The sequence below is a fragment of the Centruroides sculpturatus genome, unplaced genomic scaffold, assembly GCF_000671375.1.
Source record: "Centruroides sculpturatus isolate CEXI.00-Female unplaced genomic scaffold, Cexi_2.0 scaffold501, whole genome shotgun sequence".
Lineage (NCBI taxonomy): Eukaryota > Metazoa > Arthropoda > Arachnida > Scorpiones > Buthidae > Centruroides > Centruroides sculpturatus.
In genome coordinates, this window is record NW_019384766.1 from 257,022 (window position 1) to 281,387 (window position 24,366).

The 24,366-nt window shown below is 30.9% G+C and overlaps 3 protein-coding genes across 4 annotated transcripts; all 3 read right to left on the reverse strand.

The window, feature by feature from the left end:
• Positions 1 to 425: 425 nt before the first annotated feature.
• On the reverse strand, positions 426 to 1,654 carry LOC111628922 (WD repeat-containing protein 5B-like). The gene has a single exon (XM_023372781.1). It carries the CDS (start codon positions 1,534 to 1,536, stop codon positions 460 to 462), a length of 1,077 nt encoding a protein of 358 aa, XP_023228549.1. The 5' UTR covers positions 1,537 to 1,654; the 3' UTR covers positions 426 to 459.
• Positions 1,655 to 6,616: 4,962 nt separating this feature from the next.
• Positions 6,617 to 12,142, reverse strand: LOC111628917. 2 transcript variants are annotated; one of them, XM_023372775.1, is made up of 3 exons: positions 12,117 to 12,142; positions 7,649 to 8,124; positions 6,617 to 7,174 (listed from the first exon to the last, which is right to left on the reverse strand). In XM_023372775.1, exons 1-3 carry the CDS (start codon positions 12,140 to 12,142, stop codon positions 6,831 to 6,833), a joined length of 846 nt encoding a protein of 281 aa, XP_023228543.1. In that variant the 3' UTR covers positions 6,617 to 6,830. The 2 variants fall into 2 exon arrangements, with proteins under 2 accessions (XP_023228543.1, XP_023228542.1); XM_023372774.1 differs by having other exon boundaries at positions 6,617 to 8,124.
• Positions 12,143 to 17,948: 5,806 nt separating this feature from the next.
• On the reverse strand, positions 17,949 to 23,474 carry LOC111628909. The gene is made up of 2 exons (XM_023372767.1): positions 23,449 to 23,474; positions 17,949 to 19,456 (listed from the first exon to the last, which is right to left on the reverse strand). The coding sequence occupies exons 1-2, from the start codon at positions 23,472 to 23,474 to the stop codon at positions 18,163 to 18,165; spliced, it is 1,320 nt and encodes a 439-aa protein (XP_023228535.1). The 3' UTR covers positions 17,949 to 18,162.
• Between the last annotated feature and the right edge of the window lie 892 nt (positions 23,475 to 24,366).

Below are 24,366 nucleotides of genomic sequence, written 5' to 3' on the forward strand. Positions count from 1 at the left end.
AATATTTTTTATTATTTTTTTTGTTTTTAAATGGTGGTCATCCAAAAACTGTAGAGTAATTTATCCTAAAGTAAAAAAAAAAATTAAAATTCATTTGAAGACGTAAAAACGTATAAGGAATGAATTATTAGAAAACATCCCTGACCTGGTATAAATTTGATTTTAAGGGGAAATATGTTTNATGAGAAAATCCGCCAAGTGTCTTAATTTATAGCACTATATTGTGTCAGAAGCATAAACAAATAGCAAAGCACGGTTTCATATCATCAAAATCCGCCAAGTGTCTTAATTTATAGCACTATATTGTGTCAGAAGCATAAAAAAATAATAAGTTAAAACTCTATATTATCTATAATCACGAATATATTGATCGTTTTTATTATTTAAAAATAAAACATATCAAGACACACTCAAATGTTGACTTTAGAAAATTTATTGCTTAATTCAACTTGAATATTTCTAATTTCGTCTTTCCTTGTATAATGAATCAATCATATATAATTTCTGCCCAGAACCCACAAATATAATCATGGGATATTGAAAAGCATGAAGACAATACACTGGATCGACGAGATTAAATAAACTCCCCGATATCAGCCAGCTGTAACAATCAACAAGGCACATTAGATTTTCTTCAGAGCCACCAGCTACAATGAAATGATTATTTATCCACTGGCTGCAAAAATAATAAGTATGATGTAAATCAGAATAGACTTCTCTAATCTTTTTCCCGCTATCAAAACTCCACACCTCTAAATTATTTCTTGGTTTCCAGGAAGCAGTAAGTATCTGACCTTCAAAAATATCAAGTCCCTTTCCACAAACGCTAGGTCCAAATATGCTTCTTATAGAATTTTTCTGTCTATCATCCCAAAACCGAACAGTATTATCCCAACCAGCACTTAGTAACACATTATTTACACTAGGATGATATTTAACAGTAAACACTTTTGATCTGTGACCATCAACCTTCCTTAAATCAAAACTTGCTTCTAAAGTATTTATTTTCTGTTTGGTTTCAATGTCGTATATTCCTAATTTTGGAATAGTTCCAGCTGTTGCAAACTTAGTATTTTCTGGATTTATTGCACAATCCATTAGTTCCTGCTCTTCTTTAATCGTTTGCAAACACACATGAGCGAGGTAATCCCAAAATTTGATGTGCCCAGAATTATATATCGCAATCATAATGTGATGTAACGGACTGGCCGAATCTTCAGAAAGAAAGTAAATAGCCATTACAGCAGAATACTTATTTAGATCAGAATCAATAAGAGTGGTAATTAACAGCCCATCGGTTATGTTATATAATAAAATTCTTCCGTCCAATAGCCCTACAGCCACTATATTTTCACTTTTTATACCTTGACAACTCATTACGCATTTATTGAACGACAATTTATTTTTAATTCGAATTCTTCCTTCCACATTCGGTTCATTTTCAGCAGTTTTATCTTCCACATTTTCTTCTTCGTCATCCAGCATCCAATTAAGTCTTCTCTCTTTGTGAGAGTCATCAGCACATTCACTTATCATTGTCAAAGTTCGTTTTAATTTCTCTAATTATGGAATTTTCGAACACAGAAAAAGAAATTCGAACTCGGCTCGCGCTTTTAAAACGCTAATTTGTCTTAATATTAATTCTTTATGTATATATTAATATTTAATATAACGCGCAAAAATTCGAAAAATACCTCACCCACTGCAAGTCTAATCACGCCGTGTATTTCACGTCAATATAGCTAATATTTAAAACGATAGTCCTAGCTAAATGTGTAATTGGGCTGTAATTTTAAAATTGCAGACCTATAAATTAACACTATGTAACACTGGCGTCCGTCTGCTGACCTACCTTAATCTCGAGAACGGAGTTAGCTAGATGAAAATCGAGACCAGAAATGAAAAGCTTAGGAGCCGGAGACCCGATTAACTATATTTCAATTCAAACATATTATCAGAATTAGATACAGTAGATGACCGGCATTTCAACAGAAAAAGTGTGATGTACAGGGAAAAGACACTACTAAAACGACAAATTATTTATTGTGACATCGTCACAACGCTGGGATGCAATTTTTAATTTTTATTTAATTTAAAATATTTGCTCTCTACCTCAAATTAGTAGTATAGTCCCCTGTACATAATACTTTTCCTGTAGCAATAGAGTTATGCCGTCATCTAACTCCTTACAGGAGAAAGTTTTTGAATTGAAATAGTGACTTTCGATTTACATCGTAAGTTAATGTAAGTGCTAACTCCGTTCTGCAGATTAAGGAATTTATGTCTACAATTTTTTCAAATTGCAGCCCAATTTAGAGCATTATGCATCGAGATCATTTTTACAGATTGACATTTTTAAGATGTCACAATAAATAATTGCTCGTGTTGTGTTTACAATAGCATTACTTTCTGTCATTTTGCTAACGAAATCAGAACTAAAGGTGAATTAAACAATAAACCGGTGAACGAAATTAAATTTCAGCATTCTATTGGATGATCATATAAGGAAACTCAATATTTATCGAATCAGTCTAAACAAGTTACTTTCTTTATGGTATATATCTATAATAAATTTTTAAAAAATCTATTTCCGGTCTATAATTCTCAGATTTATTGTTGTGATAATTGTTTTTGAAAACATTATTTAATTATCACTTTTATAATAGCTACGAAAATTTTATATCTGTGACTTACAATTTTATTGAGTTAAAGAAAAAACCATGTATCACTTATGAAACATATAATAGTAAGAATATGGAGAACTTTTAGCGGATCAAAAACAACTGATACTTTTCTCGTCTGTTTTATTATTGTTATTATAAAAAAAATTCATACGCATAAAATATTATCAAATTGTATTTGAATGATATTTTAAAATATTTTTTGTAATTCGAATTCGTCCCATTGACTTTGTCTAGCGGGGAAGGGAGCCAAGAAATATTTTCGTAATTACTTCGATATTAATAGTAAGTCTGTTCGATTGGAAGGGGTAATGCACATTTTTACGCAAATTTGACGTCATTCCTTAGGAGTTTTCATTGTAACACAGACTTTAAAATGTTCACTGTCTGAACCAATTGAACAGACCGAGTTTATTTACTGTATTGTGTATAAGTGAGTGAAGTACAATAATTATTTTATAAAACTTTAAATTCAGAACATTATTGAAAGTAGAAAAGTACAAAAGTAGAAAAATTCTTAATCATCTTATTTATATTTTTATCATATTTTCAAACATAGAAAACATTTCATTTATATTTTTCTTGTCAAAAAGACCATAGAATCTATTACTTTTCAACCTTCTCACTAAAGATTATTATTGTAAGGATATAGTTGTTGATGCGTTGCAATTGCGATCTGTGACCACTCGTATACGATTATGTCTGTTATAAGATAAAATATACATCTTTATATGTAATAAAAAATATAAAAATTTCTATTTTATAACTCGTAATAAACGCACCGCTTAATCAATTTATGGATATTGGATAATCCAGACATAAATTGTAATAGCAAGAATAGAAAGTTGCAAGCAATTGAGACCTTACTAAAGAACTATTAAATAGCATTAAAAAAAAAATAGTAAAATAAATTCTAAAAGCTGGTTTTTTGTTATGTTACTATATTTTATAGCTTGCTTATTCTCTTTAGTAAATCCTTTTCTCACAATATATTCTTATAGATTTTTCCGGTTGGCATCATTTTCGATTGGAGATAGCGGTTTAGTATTGGCGTTTTGTGGATACAATATAGTTACTTTTTATTTTCTAAGTTTTCCTTTATATACAACAATAAAGCACCAATGCGTTGTCGATAACTTATATTGAACTAACTAGTGATATGGTCGTATCGTAATTTATCATTACTGGTCTTCTAACTAAATTTAACACAGAAGCGTAACTGTTATTATATTTAAAATTTCTATAAATCTTAAAAATTACTATTAATTTTATTTCTAACAATTGTTGGATCTTTCTGGATAACCTAAATTGTTTTTGATAAATAACATAATAGAACTACTTACGGATAACAAAGTGCTCTCTACTGATTTCATTCCATTCGCAATTGCTCTGTCGATTGATAATCAATATCTTAACTTTGCTCAGAACCATTTAACTTTGAAATAATATTTCGATTGATGGCCCTAAATTTATTTTTCTCGTTTGTTAGAGCAAGCAAAATTTTAATTATTGATTAATATACGCTTAAATATTATTATATATCATATTATTTTATGACAAATTCAATCGTATTTATTAATTATCAAGATAGAGAGAACTGCTTTTAATATTTTAGAAATCATCACACGTCTATCCCTTTAAAATTTAAAACAACAAGTCTGTAAAAATGTAGTCAAGCAAAATAAAAACTAGTCTTTTAACAATTCTTTTTCAATACGACAGTAATTGCAAACAGTAGTGTAACCAGGTGAACAACTCCCTTATCTTTGTAAATAAATAAAGAAAGCATTAAATTAGTACACGAAAAAGATTTTAATGTGTAAACGCACGTATACACATTGTATACAATATCTAAGAGATTTTTTCTTCATTCATAGAGCTAGTGGTCATATCCACAATGATACAGTGGTGAATGTACTGTAACTTCACTATTTATAATGCTCAACTGAAATGTTCACGAAAATGAACATTTCAGTGGAGATAGCAAGTTTTAATGAGCCTTTAAAGAATTTTCATTTGAGCAATTTCATTTATATATTAATATATTTTTGTTATAATATGTCATTACTAAAACAAACTAAAGAAAAACTTGCGAGAGGCAAAATCACCCCAAGACGGAAACTTATTAAAGCCAAAAATTGCATGTATTTCGGCATTGGAATCACTTTCTCCCCACAAAATAACCTGTATAATTTGGAATCCATGAAACGCGAACGCAAAACTGTGTGTTATACTTCTGTTATTAATTGACGTTAATTAGAACTAGTGAAGTAAAGAAAATTAAGCAAATATTGAATCGAAAAGAGTGATTAAAAAACACATTAGGAATAAAATCAAGTGAATGGAACGCCGATACACGAACTGTAATCATAGTGGTGCCTCGTACTTCGAATTTAATTCTTTTCAGGAAGCCGTTCGAACTTTGAATCATCCGAAGTCCGAATCAATTCTTCCTATTAGAAATAATTTAAAATGAATTCATTCCCAGACTTTAAACAATATCCACTTGTTGCTTCCACACACTTCTCATAAGCTATGGTTAATGTAGAAAAGACTATACAGTATTGTCTTAAAAAGAAAGATTTTTCGTATTTTTAACAGCTGTCGTTACTTAACTGTTTTAATAGATGTGTAATTTAATTATAACAATTGTTAACCTTAACTCATTATTGCTAATGTAAGATTGTAATGTTTGTTTAGAAACTTATTTTAAACCTTTTATTTCACATTTTGTTTTAATAAAATCAAGTTCAAATGCTTGTTTGTTATATTTTTTTACGACAACGCGATGCATGAACGATATGCCAAGGATGAATGCGTCCAGTGATGACTTTGGGAAAAAAGGCCTAGTTTAGATGTTACTAGTGTGAAGCAAATCTGCAAAATACCACCTGACCAGCTTGGCAAGGCACGAACCACGAGCAATTACCAGTGTTGAGTGGTTTTATACACTCGGGCACTGGTGGACAAAGTTGAAATATCTTTAGATTAAAAGCATATGAAGCATATTATTCTCTGAGTTTCCGACAGGATACAATACCATACAAATAGTATTTTAAACGAAAGATTCACCCTCACAGTAAATCTGTGAGGGTCGAATTATAATTACTTGTATACCAAAAATATAATTCATAAACTGTAGTTTGTCATAAAATTTAACATAAATTGAATTTCAAAGTTTCATTTATCAGTAATTTACATAAATATAATTACCTGTTTAGAAAAGGGCAACGTTTCAAGTTATCAATTCAAGCTGAAGCTCTATCTATAATTTAATTAATAGTTGCTCTTGAATAAAAGCGTTTTCTATTAAAATAATTTGAATAGTTTCCTGTTGAAATATATTCTGTTACGATAGTATATCGTAACAGAATATATTTAAATTTCACACTTTTTTAAATTTTCCACTTTAAAGTCAAATAAACGAGTCTAATCGACGTAAAAGAATATAACTTTGAGGAAAAATAATTTAATAGTATATTAGAATATCAATTAAAGAGCGGGATAATACAAAGCGAAGCATAACGTGTCAATAAGCGGATTGCAGAACAATTTGGACAGCTTATCAGATTTATTTCATGGGAATTTATTGTTTGATAGCGCAGATTCTATATTAAAATTGAGTAAGCGAATAACTAAATTAAATATCGAAATATTTGAGGCCAAATTTCTTGATTTGTACGTAATGTCAGCTTCTTTTGATTTTGAAATACTGTATATATTATTTTATTATATTTACATTAAAAGGCCAAAAAGTGATTTTTATCGGAAATGAAATGGTGCGCATTAAAAATGAATCTATCGCCAAGTCCCGTTTTTCGGAGTTTTAGCTTCATAATAATAATTTCGGGCTACATAACATCGAGGGCAAAGCTTAAATTTTACAGAATTAATTATAAAGCAATTATAAAGAAATCTGAAGTCGTATTTTGCACATAGATTTTAATAAAATTATAAGAAGAATAAAAACGCTTATATGATGTTACATAATAAAGTTAAACATTTTCATAATAGGAATAAGTGGAAGTCACTATGAAATTGAGATAATTTTCTGCTGACAGAATTTCTATCCGTTGTTAAAGTTGTTCGCTCAGACTCTCGAATGTTTCATATTTTCCATAAATAAATGAAAAAGTAATGAAAATGTTACTAATATCGGCCTCTTCCCGTTAACTGCCATGTCACCAACACTCCGTCCTTTGATACGAACGCAGCCGATGCCATTTCTTGTCTTCTGTTGTCGCCTCCAATTAAATCGCTATCTGTAAGATTAATCTGTATTAATTTTTCTTGATGAGAAATATTGAGGACAGAAAAAATTTCTTCTTGTAAACATTGGCGCCAACGACTTTTTATCTGATCGACTATAGCATCGAGCCAATCGTATTTTCTCAAAATGGTGGCACAATCCCGAATCAAGTCCTTGCACTTCAGTACGACTTTCAGTTTGTCTAAATCTTCTTGCCAAATATCTAAAATATTGTCATCGTTATCTGCAATATATAAAATAATCGATTTCAATTCACTACATCGAAGTTGATTTTGTATTTCTGGTAACTTTTTAGTAATTACATTATAAAAAGTTTGGCAAATTCTTTTTATCATGTAAGTCATATAAGAAAGTGTAATTTCTCTATTATAACAACGAGATACAAGCAAATTAGCAGCTGCGATGGAAATGCATAAGACCAACCCTTCTGGTCCTGCTGTTTCTCTATTGTATTCGCAGCTTGTGTTATCTATAATCAATGGGCATAGACAGCCATTAAATCCTAAAGGAAAAAGATTTTCAAAATGAGCAATTTTAAGAAATCGAACGTAATAAACTGGATCTATATTTGGAAATTTTCTAGCGCGTAAATCTCTCGCTGCACCACCACCCAATGCTGCTAATGCTTTCCTCGAAGAATTAGAAAGATCGTCATTGCTCGTAACATTAATCTGAGGATTTTTTCTCCGAAACAAACCTACATCGTAAATCCAACGTCGAAACAAAATAGCAGGATGATGATATTCATCTCGATCTCCGTAAGACCATTGAAGCATCCCGACGTACGAACGAAATCGTTTGCTGTCGACTCGAATCCACTCTTCTCCATTTTCTAAAGAACAATGATGTTTTGCATCGTGAGGTAACTTTGCAGCATTATGAAGGAGGTTAATGAACCAAGTCCTTTCATTTTCTGCTGAAGGAACATCGTCTATCCATTGCCAAATTCCTTCGCACCAATTAAATGCTAATCGAATCCATAAACTAGGAACATTGGTGACTTCGTATAATTTTTGGCAGGTGCTTCCTAAATTTATCAGATCGAATGGACAAGTTAATAAAGTACAAATCTGATGAAGTATTAATTCCGGTAGATCTAAAATACTACAATTACTCATTTCTTGAGTAAATTTTGAAATCTTGCTTTTTAATCCAACTTTTATTTTCTTTCCCCTGAAAAAGTTCAATATTTAATATAGAAAATCTAGTATTTAAAATAAAATAAAATGATCTCTGAATACATTTTACAGTTTGCAATAATTAATAATCTACTTGTTTTCTACTAAACATATATTTAGTAAAAATCCTATACTTTTAATACGGTTGAGAAATCATTACAATTGTGCAAAATAGATAATGAATTAGATATATTTATTAAAAAGTAATTAAAGTGGGAGCAAGAGCTCTCTCATAGGTTCTAGGATATATTTTCCCCCTCCTAAAATTTATTTTTTTTTTCGTTTTTCTGTTTTGAAAATTTTATAAACAAAAGTATTTATAAAAATAAATTTGTTGTAGCCGTACACTGAAGCAATAGTTATATAATTCCCGCGCATTGAGTTGGCTCTTCTACACTTCTACTTCTCCTTAAGTCGTATGCAGAACAGGTAAATTCCGAGTCGGAATTTTTCCAAAGGAACCGTTCCATACTCGGAACTACTAGAAATCGTTCCACACCGAATGCTGAGATTGTCTAAACGGAACTATGAACACGTTTTTGTGTATTACGTGAAAAGCCGTATTCACAAATAATACACAATGTACTGTACACCGTACTCCCTTCTGATTTTGAAGTAAATAAAAATGTTCCACAAGTTTTTAGGAATGATAAAAATTAGTTTTGAGTATTTCAAATTTATATTTTTATTACAGGTCATAAATACAGCTGTCTCTTGATAATCCGACAGGTATGAGACCAAAGGGTGTCGGATTACCAAAAGTGTCCGGATTACCGAAAGTGATTACATATTTGGCATTGTTTTGCTAGCAGTAGCCTACAGTATTCTCTACTCCAACTGTTCGAACAGAACTGCTCACGGAAAACACACGAAATATGTGTCATCGTGTAAGAATTGGGTGGGGGGATTCACATCGCGACATGCTTTTGTGCAAGCAGACACATAACGGGGACGGGTACCTTGACGGGGGGTGCGTCGGACTACTGAGCATGTCGAATTACAAAACGTCGGACCATAAAGGGACAGCTGTACTTGCTTTTTATTAGTAATTTATAATTATGACAAATATGTAAGTTGCAAGTAAACACATTTTATTTATTACAGATAGTCCTATATAACCCGACGCTGCCCAGGCGAAAAATAAAATCAAACGTTAAAATGAACGTTATTTTAGCTAACCGTTGTTATGTTTATCACGAAGTGTCAAGAGAATCAGAGGATAAGAAGGATAAATCAGAGAGAGATGTAGTGTCCAGGGGCCGTATTCTGGTCACTGTCTCTGGTCTCTCGTCTCTCGCAAGCCGATCGCTGATTGACTAATTCAAATGATTAGCCAATCAGCGACCGGCTTGTGAGAGACGAGAGACCAGAGACAGTGACCAGAATATGGCTCCAGATTTCATACCGTTAATAATAATTATTATGCATTGCTTACTTATATAACAATGTAGTATACTTAAGTTATCATAGTGTCAAGGGAATGACAATAAAGGTAATGGGTGAAGACTTCCAGGTTTTATATTAGGTTGAATTTTTCACAGCGTCCTAGAGAATAAGTATAAAAAGTTTTGGTGCAAATCGGTCATAGCGTTTAAAAGTGTATTGAGAACAGACAGAGATTCTATTTTATACATATAGACTATGATGTTGACAGTAATGTGATTTCATGTTTCACTTTCACTATTCCGTTTCCAAATACAAAGAATATATTCTATTAGTTGATTGTATTCAGCGAAACTTATTCTAGACAGTTTTAACACATTCCAATTCCAGAAGGAAACAATTCAAATTCTACCTGTAGAATGCTCGCATGGACATTCGAAGAGGGACAAACGGGATAATTGCCCCTCCCTGGAATAGAGTAAAAATTTCTACAAATTATAAACGTAAAAGTGATTGAGATATGTAACACTTTGTCTATCTTAAAAAAGTCCAAAAAACTAAACAGTTGAATAAAACTAATCGTCTCCAAGCATTTTCATCCCTGAAAAACTTTCGGCGGATGTCTACGTAAGCAGGCACTGTACAAATTTGGAAAACGTGTTATTTGCGTTTATGATGAACTGTAGGGGCGCTGCGTCTTCACAAAATCGCTACGCTATCTAAACTGAATCTTATTTCACAGTATAATGTTATAATTGTAGTGGTTTAGCAAGAGATTTTATACCAGGCGAGCAATTACGTAATGTATCCTGTTAGCAATAATGCGGAATTGTCGAAAAAATTAATAATTTTCAATATCAAAACTTTGCTAAGTTTGATTTTTAATATTATCTTGTTATGCTCTGAATACATCTACATAAAAAATTATGTACAGTATATACTATATACTGTATATTAGCCATGTAATTGTACTATCATAATCTAAAGGAAAGAATATTTAGAACATTTTAGAATATTTAGAACGCCTTGCATTTTGTAACGTTTTGACCAATTAATACCGTATTTACTCGTATAATTGCGCATTTTTTTCCAAAAAATCGTGACAAAAAGTCTAGATGTCTGGAGAAACAAATTTGGTAATGCAACCGGTGAATCGTTTTGCTTATTTTGCTAGTGGTAAATTTCGCTTATCAACAGGACTATTTTGCTTAATGAAAGGGCATCTATAATCGATAGTTACGAGCAATATTATTTAAACATTTTAGTGTAACTAATTTTGTGAAAATAAAGATAAATAAAGGCAGTTAAATATACAAATGGCTGATGGTAATCGTTATATCTCTGTATTAACTTGCCACTCAGTTTCAGCTATTGGTCAATTAGCAGTTTTTTTCACTTTTAATTCAAATTAAACAAAGTAGAGACGTCTTATTTTCATTTAATTAGTTAATTCATAATAAAATAAATTGTCTGCAATTTGTAGTAATTTACCTGATATACAAATAAAAGATTAAAAAAAATTATAATAATAAAGAAAAAATATTAATACCGCGTAGACTTGTTAACTGAGAGTTGCCATGTTGAATGGTAAAATTTGTTAATTATGTAATAAATTTAAAAAATGGGTGCATGGATTATTCGAGTAAATACAGTAATAGAATCCGTTCCAATCGTCAGTTACGTTCGTAAACTTCTCATTATACTGTAACTTGTTTGTCGGGACAAAATGGTTGAAAACTTGTATTAGGTTCCCGTGTTACTTTAACAACTACAATTTGCAGAGCAACAAAAAACTTAGCTTTTTCTGTTACAATTTATCTTAATATTTTACTGTTACATTTTTATACGTTTATGTAATTTTTACATCATTTTGATTTGATAAGCTTGTTTAATTAAATAATTGAATAATTATAACTTTCTTATTAAATTTACCAGTAAAGAAAGATCCAGACTTTGTGGGCCTTGGTTTGGGTTTTTGTTCCCATGTGAATATACATATATAGTATATTTGTACCTTGATCCAAAGGATTTGGGGACAAGTCTGTAGTAAAAAAGCAATGTAAATTGTAAATTGTATTTTTTATCTTCGAGATAAAACCTGGGAGCTTGAATATAAAGAAAATACTAGATATTATTTTGAGTAATGCCATGAAAAAGAAAAAAACTTATAAGACTCTCCTAGCACTTCAATAAATAAGGTTGGTGAGGGTCCAGATATATTTGCAAAACAGTATTTTCTTCTTTTAACAGCACAAAAAAGGACTAATTAAAAAGAAATTCATTGCTTGAAAGAAAATAAACAAATTTTATATTTTATGAAACGAATTTAAATAATATACTATATGCGCCATCTATGAGAGGTATCTGAAACAACAACAATCATTGTTTCCTATTTCCAACGCAGTTATATTAATAGCTTGAATTCAGAACATTCAAAGCTATTTCAGAATATTTTTCGAAATAAGTCTTATATTTTTATAATAAAAAAACTAAATTAAAACGGATCTTCGATAACTCTACTTATTTAAAACGAAATAACGCCGTAGTAAACTACAACGTTATTGGTTAATTTCTATAGCAAACGATCACGTTTAGTAAACTAACCTTTCGCTTGCTTCGAGACACGACATCCTCTGGTGGCAAATTCCTTCGGAAGAAATACATAATATAAGATATTTGGAGACATTTTTGAAGTTGAAAAATTATTCTTATAGGATAAAATTACTATTAAAATTATATTTTATTATACAAAATTCAATTAATTTTTGCAGTTTTAAAAACTTTTAATAAAATTAGAAGTATACAAAGCCGTAATGAATATATTGAATCGGATATTCAATGAGAGACAGAACCGGACGTATTCGGTCCTATCCATGAAAAATTCCTGAAGCAATGGTCACACCTAGCGATTTCAGCCGCGCAGGTAACTGGAACTGCAACGAGCACGATTTGCACGCGTCTTGTCGTGGTCACATTGTTCGTTGGCGTTGCAACTCAGATACACGTGAGCTTATAATAAAATAATAATAATATATAACATCCACTTCGTCTGTTATTTTTTTTTCTTTAATGTGAAAGAATATTGTCGTTACTAAACTAAAAACAATAGTCATTTTACACCCAGAAATCTAAAAATGATACTTGCAATCAATGGCGAGACTTTCGCTTATCTCACGCCATGCCTGTACTTTTCTATCTTTTCTTCGATAAAACACAAAATTAAAATTCCACAGGCATTCGTGAGCCCAATAAGCTCGATTAAAACAATACGTTAAATCTGAATGGTTAAGTGAAATGCTTTCTAAAATATTAGGCTTTTACCGTACTGTTGGAAACGTAGTACTGATTGCATTGTGAAATGGACATATCCGTAGCTACAGTGAGCTATGAGGTGGCTAAGTCAGTAGTGTCCATATGCAGTATATATATAATACAGATGACTGCCGTAGAACGCGGGGGCTACGTTCCGCGTTATAGGAAATTGCGTTATACCAGACATGCATTATCAGACAATTTTATGCAAGAATAAACTAGACTCTGAGTTCCAGCACTGATCGTATATTGCTTTAAATAATGGGTTAGAAATAGCTACAAACATATTTCATGAAAATTGATCAGTCAACAGAGCTTTCTACGTTATTTAAAAGAAAATTAAATAATTGTCTATCCCCATATTTTCAAGCTAAAAATGATCTGGAAAAAGAACCGTGTATAAACAACGAGAATAATAAAGATGAAATTATGGACTCTTCCAGTGATGAATCTGTAGAGCCAATATTAACAAGACGTTGTTGTTGAAACTTCGGAGAAATGTGAAATAGTGAAGTATTTTTAGTTTTATATTTGTTCTCATTAAACGTTAAATAAAAACAGTTTACCCTTACATCTTTAAATGTGCATACTATTTTTTTTATAAATCTTTATATCTTTTATAACTATGGTATAGCTTTACTGTGTATATATAGGCCTAAACAATAGTTAAGTGTATGTATTCTGCGTTTCTATACAAAAAGTCCGTTATACGTGACTGTTTATAGCGTTGTATGAGTACTACAGTAGAGCGTCGTTTATCCGAAGGTCGGTTGTCCGAAGGAATTCCAGTCGACAAATTTAAATTTTCGCCAGTGCTGTGGCGCTGTAATCTTTGGCTATGTCTTCGGCTACTCAAATATTTTACGTTTTTGATACTAAATTAACTTCTGAAGTATAATTTTTTATTGTTTTTATATNTGTCATTTTGCTAACGAAATCAGAACTAAAGGTGAATTAAACAATAAACCGGTGAACGAAATTAAATTTCAGCATTCTATTGGATGATCATATAAGGAAACTCAATATTTATCGAATCAGTCTAAACAAGTTACTTTCTTTATGGTATATATCTATAATAAATTTTAAAAAAATCTATTTCCGGTCTATAATTCTCAGATTTATTGTTGTGATAATTGTTTTTGAAAACATTATTTAATTATCACTTTTATAATAGCTACGAAAATTTTATATCTGTGACTTACAATTTTATTGAGTTAAAGAAAAAACCATGTATCACTTATGAAACATATAATAGTAAGAATATGGAGAACTTTTAGCGGATCAAAAACAACTGATACTTTTCTCGTCTGTTTTATTATTGTTATTATAAAAAAAATTCATACGCATAAAATATTATCAAATTGTATTTGAATGATATTTTAAAATATTTTTTGTAATTCGAATTCGTCCCATTGACTTTGTCTAGCGGGGAAGGGAGCCAAGAAATATTTTCGTAATTACTTCGATATTAATAGTAAGTCTGTTCGATTGGAAGGGGTAATGCACATTTTTACGCAAATTTGACGTCATTCCTTAGGAGTTTTCATTGTAACACAGACTTTAAAATGTTCACTGTCTGAACCAATTGAACAGACCGAGTTTATTTACTGTATTGTGTATAAGTGAGTGAAGTACAATAATTATTTTATAAAACTTTAAATTCAGAACATTATTGAAAGTAGAAAAGTACAAAAGTAGAAAAATTCTTAATCATCTTATTTATATTTTTATCATATTTTCAAACATAGAAAACATTTCATTTATATTTTTCTTGTCAAAAAGACCATAGAATCTATTACTTTTCAACCTTCTCACTAAAGATTATTATTGTAAGGATATAGTTGTTGATGCGTTGCAATTGCGATCTGTGACCACTCGTATACGATTATGTCTGTTATAAGATAAAATATACATCTTTATATGTAATAAAAAATATAAAAATTTCTATTTTATAACTCGTAATAAACGCACCGCTTAATCAATTTATGGATATTGGATAATCCAGACATAAATTGTAATAGCAAGAATAGAAAGTTGCAAGCAATTGAGACCTTACTAAAGAACTATTAAATAGCATTAAAAAAAAAATAGTAAAATAAATTCTAAAAGCTGGTTTTTTGTTATGTTACTATATTTTATAGCTTGCTTATTCTCTTTAGTAAATCCTTTTCTCACAATATATTCTTATAGATTTTTCCGGTTGGCATCATTTTCGATTGGAGATAGCGGTTTAGTATTGGCGTTTTGTGGATACAATATAGTTACTTTTTATTTTCTAAGTTTTCCTTTATATACAACAATAAAGCACCAATGCGTTGTCGATAACTTATATTGAACTAACTAGTGATATGGTCGTATCGTAATTTATCATTACTGGTCTTCTAACTAAATTTAACACAGAAGCGTAACTGTTATTATATTTAAAATTTCTATAAATCTTAAAAATTACTATTAATTTTATTTCTAACAATTGTTGGATCTTTCTGGATAACCTAAATTGTTTTTGATAAATAACATAATAGAACTACTTACGGATAACAAAGTGCTCTCTACTGATTTCATTCCATTCGCAATTGCTCTGTCGATTGATAATCAATATCTTAACTTTGCTCAGAACCATTTAACTTTGAAATAATATTTCGATTGATGGCCCTAAATTTATTTTTCTCGTTTGTTAGAGCAAGCAAAATTTTAATTATTGATTAATATACGCTTAAATATTATTATATATCATATTATTTTATGACAAATTCAATCGTATTTATTAATTATCAAGATAGAGAGAACTGCTTTTAATATTTTAGAAATCATCACACGTCTATCCCTTTAAAATTTAAAACAACAAGTCTGTAAAAATGTAGTCAAGCAAAATAAAAACTAGTCTTTTAACAATTCTTTTTCAATACGACAGTAATTGCAAACAGTAGTGTAACCAGGTGAACAACTCCCTTATCTTTGTAAATAAATAAAGAAAGCATTAAATTAGTACACGAAAAAGATTTTAATGTGTAAACGCACGTATACACATTGTATACAATATCTAAGAGATTTTTTCTTCATTCATAGAGCTAGTGGTCATATCCACAATGATACAGTGGTGAATGTACTGTAACTTCACTATTTATAATGCTCAACTGAAATGTTCACGAAAATGAACATTTCAGTGGAGATAGCAAGTTTTAATGAGCCTTTAAAGAATTTTCATTTGAGCAATTTCATTTATATATTAATATATTTTTGTTATAATATGTCATTACTAAAACAAACTAAAGAAAAACTTGCGAGAGGCAAAATCACCCCAAGACGGAAACTTATTAAAGCCAAAAATTGCATGTATTTCGGCATTGGAATCACTTTCTCCCCACAAAATAACCTGTATAATTTGGAATCCATGAAACGCGAACGCAAAACTGTGTGTTATACTTCTGTTATTAATTGACGTTAATTAGAACTAGTGAAGTAAAGAAAATTAAGCAAATATTGAATCGAAAAGAGTGATTAAAAAACACATTAGGAATAAAATCAAGTGAATGGAACGCCGATACACGAACTGTAATCATAGTGGTGCCTCGTACTTCGAATTTAATTCTTTTCAGGAAGCCGTTCGAACTTTGAATCATCCGAAGTCCGAATCAATTCTTCCTATTAGAAATAATTTAAAATGAATTCATTCCCAGACTTTAAACAATATCCACTTGTTGCTTCCACACACTTCTCATAAGCTATGGTTAATGTAGAAAAGACTATACAGTATTGTCTTAAAAAGAAAGATTTTTCGTATTTTTAACAGCTGTCGTTACTTAACTGTTTTAATAGATGTGTAATTTAATTATAACAATTGTTAACCTTAACTCATTATTGCTAATGTAAGATTGTAATGTTTGTTTAGAAACTTATTTTAAACCTTTTATTTCACATTTTGTTTTAATAAAATCAAGTTCAAATGCTTGTTTGTTATATTTTTTTACGACAACGCGATGCATGAACGATATGCCAAGGATGAATGCGTCCAGTGATGACTTTGGGAAAAAAGGCCTAGTTTAGATGTTACTAGTGTGAAGCAAATCTGCAAAATACCACCTGACCAGCTTGGCAAGGCACGAACCACGAGCAATTACCAGTGTTGAGTGGTTTTATACACTCGGGCACTGGTGGACAAAGTTGAAATATCTTTAGATTAAAAGCATATGAAGCATATTATTCTCTGAGTTTCCGACAGGATACAATACCATACAAATAGTATTTTAAACGAAAGATTCACCCTCACAGTAAATCTGTGAGGGTCGAATTATAATTACTTGTATACCAAAAATATAATTCATAAACTGTAGTTTGTCATAAAATTTAACATAAATTGAATTTCAAAGTTTCATTTATCAGTAATTTACATAAATATAATTACCTGTTTAGAAAAGGGCAACGTTTCAAGTTATCAATTCAAGCTGAAGCTCTATCTATAATTTAATTAATAGTTGCTCTTGAATAAAAGCGTTTTCTATTAAAATAATTTGAATAGTTTCCTGTTGAAATATATTCTGTTACGATAGTATATCGTAACAGAATATATTTAAATTTCACACTTTTTTAAATTTTCCACTTTAAAGTCAAATAAACGAGTCTAATCGACGTAAAAGAATATAACTTTGAGGAAAAATAATTTAATAGTATATTAGAATATCAATTAAAGAGCGGGATAATACAAAGCGAAGCATAACGTGTCAATAAGCGGATTGCAGAACAATTTGGACAGCTTATCAGATTTATTTCATGGGAATTTATTGTTTGATAGCGCAGATTCTATATTAAAATTGAGTAAGCGAATAACTAAATTAAATATCGAAATATTTGAGGCCAAATTTCTTGATTTGTACGTAATGTCAGCTTCTTTTGATTTTGAAATACTGTATATATTATTTTATTATATTTACATTAAAAGGCCAAAAAGTGATTTTTATCGGAAATGAAATGGTGCGCATTAAAAATGAATCTATCGCCAAGTCCCGTTTTTCGGAGTTTTAGCTTCATAATAATAATTTCGGGCTACATAACATCGAGGGCAAAGCTTAAATTTTACAGAATTAATTATAAAGCAATTATAAAGAAATCTGAAGTCGTATTTTGCACATAGATTTTAATAAAATTATAAGAAGAATAAAAACGCTTATATGATGTTACATAATAAAGTTAAACATTTTCATAATAGGAATAAGTGGAAGTCACTATGAAATTGAGATAATTTTCTGCTGACAGAATTTCTATCCGTTGTTAAAGTTGTTCGCTCAGACTCTCGAATGTTTCATATTTTCCATAAATAAATGAAAAAGTAATGAAAATGTTACTAATATCGGCCTCTTCCCGTTAACTGCCATGTCACCAACACTCCGTCCTTTGATACGAACGCAGCCGATGCCATTTCTTGTCTTCTGTTGTCGCCTCCAATTAAATCGCTATCTGTAAGATTAATCTGTATTAATTTTTCTTGATGAGAAATATTGAGGACAGAAAAAATTTCTTCTTGTAAACATTGGCGCCAACGACTTTTTATCTGATCGACTATAGCATCGAGCCAATCGTATTTTCTCAAAATGGTGGCACAATCCCGAATCAAGTCCTTGCACTTCAGTACGACTTTCAGTTTGTCTAAATCTTCTTGCCAAATATCTAAAATATTGTCATCGTTATCTGCAATATATAAAATAATCGATTTCAATTCACTACATCGAAGTTGATTTTGTATTTCTGGTAACTTTTTAGTAATTACATTATAAAAAGTTTGGCAAATTCTTTTTATCATGTAAGTCATATAAGAAAGTGTAATTTCTCTATTATAACAACGAGATACAAGCAAATTAGCAGCTGCGATGGAAATGCATAAGACCAACCCTTCTGGTCCTGCTGTTTCTCTATTGTATTCGCAGCTTGTGTTATCTATAATCAATGGGCATAGACAGCCATTAAATCCTAAAGGAAAAAGATTTTCAAAATGAGCAATTTTAAGAAATCGAACGTAATAAACTGGATCTATATTTGGAAATTTTCTAGCGCGTAAATCTCTCGCTGCACCACCACCCAATGCTGCTAATGCTTTCCTCGAAGAATTAGAAAGATCGTCATTGCTCGTAACATTAATCTGAGGATTTTTTCTCCGAAACAAACCTACATCGTAAATCCAACGTCGAAACAAAATAGCAGGATGATGATATTCATCTCGATCTCCGTAAGACCATTGAAGCATCCCGACGTACGAACGAAATCGTTTGCTGTCGACTCGAATCCACTCTTCTCCATTTTCTAAAGAACAATGATGTTTTGCATCGTGAGGTAACTTTGCAGCATTATGAAGGAGGTTAATGAACCAAGTCCTTTCATTTTCTGCTGAAGGAACATCGTCTATCCATTGCCAAATTCCTTCGCACCAATTAAATGCTAATCGAATCCATAAACTAGGAACATTGGTGACTTCGTATAATTTTTGGCAGGTGCTTCCTAAATTTATCAGATCGAATGGACAAGTTAATAAAGTACAAATCTGATGAAGTATTAATTCCGGTAGATCTAAAATACTACAATTACTCATTTCTTGAGTAAATTTTGAAATCTTGCTTTTTAATCCAACTTTTATTTTCTTTCCCCTGAAAAAGTTCAATATTTAATATAGAAAATCTAGTATTTAAAATAAAATAAAATGATCTCTGAATACATTTTACAGTTTGCAATAATTAATAATCTACTTGTTTTCTACTAAACATATATTTAGTAAAAATCCTATACTTTTAATACGGTTGAGAAATCATTACAATTGTGCAAAATAGATAATGAATTAGATATATTTATTAAAAAGTAATTAAAGTGGGAGCAAGAGCTCTCTCATAGGTTCTAGGATATATTTTCCCCCTCCTAAAATTTATTTTTTTTTTCGTTTTTCTGTTTTGAAAATTTTATAAACAAAAGTATTTATAAAAATAAATTTGTTGTAGCCGTACACTGAAGCAATAGTTATATAATTCCCGCGCATTGAGTTGGCTCTTCTACACTTCTACTTCTCCTTAAGTCGTATGCAGAACAGGTAAATTCCGAGTCGGAATTTTTCCAAAGGAACCGTTCCATACTCGGAACTACTAGAAATCGTTCCACACCGAATGCTGAGATTGTCTAAACGGAACTATGAACACGTTTTTGTGTATTACGTGAAAAGCCGTATTCACAAATAATACACAATGTACTGTACACCGTACTCCCTTCTGATTTTGAAGTAAATAAAAATGTTCCACAAGTTTTTAGGAATGATAAAAATTAGTTTTGAGTATTTCAAATTTATATTTTTATTACAGGTCATAAATACAGCTGTCTCTTGATAATCCGACAGGTATGAGACCAAAGGGTGTCGGATTACCAAAAGTGTCCGGATTACCGAAAGTGATTACATATTTGGCATTGTTTTGCTAGCAGTAGCCTACAGTATTCTCTACTCCAACTGTTCGAACAGAACTGCTCACGGAAAACACACGAAATATGTGTCATCGTGTAAGAATTGGGTGGGGGGATTCACATCGCGACATGCTTTTGTGCAAGCAGACACATAACGGGGACGGGTACCTTGACGGGGGGTGCGTCGGACTACTGAGCATGTCGAATTACAAAACGTCGGACCATAAAGGGACAGCTGTACTTGCTTTTTATTAGTAATTTATAATTATGACAAATATGTAAGTTGCAAGTAAACACATTTTATTTATTACAGATAGTCCTATATAACCCGACGCTGCCCAGGCGAAAAATAAAATCAAACGTTAAAATGAACGTTATTTTAGCTAACCGTTGTTATGTTTATCACGAAGTGTCAAGAGAATCAGAGGATAAGAAGGATAAATCAGAGAGAGATGTAGTGTCCAGGGGCCGTATTCTGGTCACTGTCTCTGGTCTCTCGTCTCTCGCAAGCCGATCGCTGATTGACTAATTCAAATGATTAGCCAATCAGCGACCGGCTTGTGAGAGACGAGAGACCAGAGACAGTGACCAGAATATGGCTCCAGATTTCATACCGTTAATAATAATTATTATGCATTGCTTACTTATATAACAATGTAGTATACTTAAGTTATCATAGTGTCAAGGGAATGACAATAAAGGTAATGGGTGAAGACTTCCAGGTTTTATATTAGGTTGAATTTTTCACAGCGTCCTAGAGAATAAGTATAAAAAGTTTTGGTGCAAATCGGTCATAGCGTTTAAAAGTGTATTGAGAACAGACAGAGATTCTATTTTATACATATAGACTATGATGTTGACAGTAATGTGATTTCATGTTTCACTTTCACTATTCCGTTTCCAAATACAAAGAATATATTCTATTAGTTGATTGTATTCAGCGAAACTTATTCTAGACAGTTTTAACACATTCCAATTCCAGAAGGAAACAATTCAAATTCTACCTGTAGAATGCTCGCATGGACATTCGAAGAGGGACAAACGGGATAATTGCCCCTCCCTGGAATAGAGTAAAAATTTCTACAAATTATAAACGTAAAAGTGATTGAGATATGTAACACTTTGTCTATCTTAAAAAAGTCCAAAAAACTAAACAGTTGAATAAAACTAATCGTCTCCAAGCATTTTCATCCCTGAAAAACTTTCGGCGGATGTCTACGTAAGCAGGCACTGTACAAATTTGGAAAACGTGTTATTTGCGTTTATGATGAACTGTAGGGGCGCTGCGTCTTCACAAAATCGCTACGCTATCTAAACTGAATCTTATTTCACAGTATAATGTTATAATTGTAGTGGTTTAGCAAGAGATTTTATACCAGGCGAGCAATTACGTAATGTATCCTGTTAGCAATAATGCGGAATTGTCGAAAAAATTAATAATTTTCAATATCAAAACTTTGCTAAGTTTGATTTTTAATATTATCTTGTTATGCTCTGAATACATCTACATAAAAAATTATGTACAGTATATACTATATACTGTATATTAGCCATGTAATTGTACTATCATAATCTAAAGGAAAGAATATTTAGAACATTTTAGAATATTTAGAACGCCTTGCATTTTGTAACGTTTTGACCAATTAATACCGTATTTACTCGTATAATTGCGCATTTTTTTCCAAAAAATCGTGACAAAAAGTCTAGATGTCTGGAGAAACAAATTTGGTAATGCAACCGGTGAATCGTTTTGCTTATTTTGCTAGTGGTAAATTTCGCTTATCAACAGGACTATTTTGCTTAATGAAAGGGCATCTATAATCGATAGTTACGAGCAATATTATTTAAACATTTTAGTGTAACTAATTTTGTGAAAATAAAGATAAATAAAGGCAGTTAAATATACAAATGGCTGATGGTAATCGTTATATCTCTGTATTAACTTGCCACTCAGTTTCAGCTATTGGTCAATTAGCAGTTTTTTTCACTTTTAATTCAAATTAAACAAAGTAGAGACGTCTTATTTTCATTTAATTAGTTAATTCATAATAAAATAAATTGTCTGCAATTTGTAGTAATTTACCTGATATACAAATAAAAGATAAAAAAAAATAATAATAATAAAGAAAAAATATTAATACCGCGTAGACTTGTTAACTGAGAGTTGCCATGTTGAATGGTAAAATTTGTTAATTATGTAATAAATTTAAAAAATGGGTGCATGGATTATTCGAGTAAATACAGTAATAGAATCCGTTCCAATCGTCAGTTACGTTCGTAAACTTCTCATTATACTGTAACTTGTTTGTCGGGACAAAATGGTTGAAAACTTGTATTAGGTTCCCGTGTTACTTTAACAACTACAATTTGCAGAGCAACAAAAAACTTAGCTTTTTCTGTTACAATTTATCTTAATATTTTACTGTTACATTTTTATACGTTTATGTAATTTTTACATCATTTTGATTTGATAAGCTTGTTTAATTAAATAATTGAATAATTATAACTTTCTTATTAAATTTACCAGTAAAGAAAGATCCAGACTTTGTGGGCCTTGGTTTGGGTTTTTGTTCCCATGTGAATATACATATATAGTATATTTGTACCTTGATCCAAAGGATTTGGGGACAAGTCTGTAGTAAAAAAGCAATGTAAATTGTAAATTGTATTTTTTATCTTCGAGATAAAACCTGGGAGCTTGAATATAAAGAAAATACTAGATATTATTTTGAGTAATGCCATGAAAAAGAAAAAAACTTATAAGACTCTCCTAGCACTTCAATAAATAAGGTTGGTGAGGGTCCAGATATATTTGCAAAACAGTATTTTCTTCTTTTAACAGCACAAAAAAGGACTAATTAAAAAGAAATTCATTGCTTGAAAGAAAATAAACAAATTTTATATTTTATGAAACGAATTTAAATAATATACTATATGCGCCATCTATGAGAGGTATCTGAAACAACAACAATCATTGTTTCCTATTTCCAACGCAGTTATATTAATAGCTTGAATTCAGAACATTCAAAGCTATTTCAGAATATTTTTCGAAATAAGTCTTATATTTTTATAATAAAAAAACTAAATTAAAACGGATCTTCGATAACTCTACTTATTTAAAACGAAATAACGCCGTAGTAAACTACAACGTTATTGGTTAATTTCTATAGCAAACGATCACGTTTAGTAAACTAACCTTTCGCTTGCTTCGAGACACGACATCCTCTGGTGGCAAATTCCTTCGGAAGAAATACATAATATAAGATATTTGGAGACATTTTTGAAGTTGAAAAATTATTCTTATAGGATAAAATTACTATTAAAATTATATTTTATTATACAAAATTCAATTAATTTTTGCAGTTTTAAAAACTTTTAATAAAATTAGAAGTATACAAAGCCGTAATGAATATATTGAATCGGATATTCAATGAGAGACAGAACCGGACGTATTCGGTCCTATCCATGAAAAATTTCTGAAGCAATGGTCACACCTAGCGATTTCAGCCGCGCAGGTAACTGGAACTGCAACGAGCACGATTTGCACGCGTCTTGTCGTGGTCACATTGTTCGTTGGCGTTGCAACTCAGATACACGTGAGCTTATAATAAAATAATAATAATATATAACATCCACTTCGTCTGTTATTTTTTTTTCTTTAATGTGAAAGAATATTGTCGTTACTAAACTAAAAACAATAGTCATTTTACACCCAGAAATCTAAAAATGATACTTGCAATCAATGGCGAGACTTTCGCTTATCTCACGCCATGCCTGTACTTTTCTATCTTTTCTTCGATAAAACACAAAATTAAAATTCCACAGGCATTCGTGAGCCCAATAAGCTCGATTAAAACAATACGTTAAATCTGAATGGTTAAGTGAAATGCTTTCTAAAATATTAGGCTTTTACCGTACTGTTGGAAACGTAGTACTGATTGCATTGTGAAATGGACATATCCGTAGCTACAGTGAGCTATGAGGTGGCTAAGTCAGTAGTGTCCATATGCAGTATATATATAATACAGATGACTGCCGTAGAACGCGGGGGCTACGTTCCGCGTTATAGGAAATTGCGTTATACCAGACATGCATTATCAGACAATTTTATGCA

Coding starts and splice junctions, on each gene's coding strand:
- LOC111628922 (XM_023372781.1), bottom strand. CDS start 1,536: ATGATAAGTGAATGTGCTGATGACTCTCACAAAGAGAGAAGACTTAAT.
- LOC111628917 (XM_023372774.1), bottom strand. CDS start 12,142: ATGTCGTGTCTCGAAGCAAGCGAAAG. Junction 8,125..12,116: donor TGTCTCGAAGCAAGCGAAAG/GTTAGTTTACTA, acceptor GAACTTTTTCAG/GGGAAAGAAAATAAAAGTTG.
- LOC111628909 (XM_023372767.1), bottom strand. CDS start 23,474: ATGTCGTGTCTCGAAGCAAGCGAAAG. Junction 19,457..23,448: donor TGTCTCGAAGCAAGCGAAAG/GTTAGTTTACTA, acceptor GAACTTTTTCAG/GGGAAAGAAAATAAAAGTTG.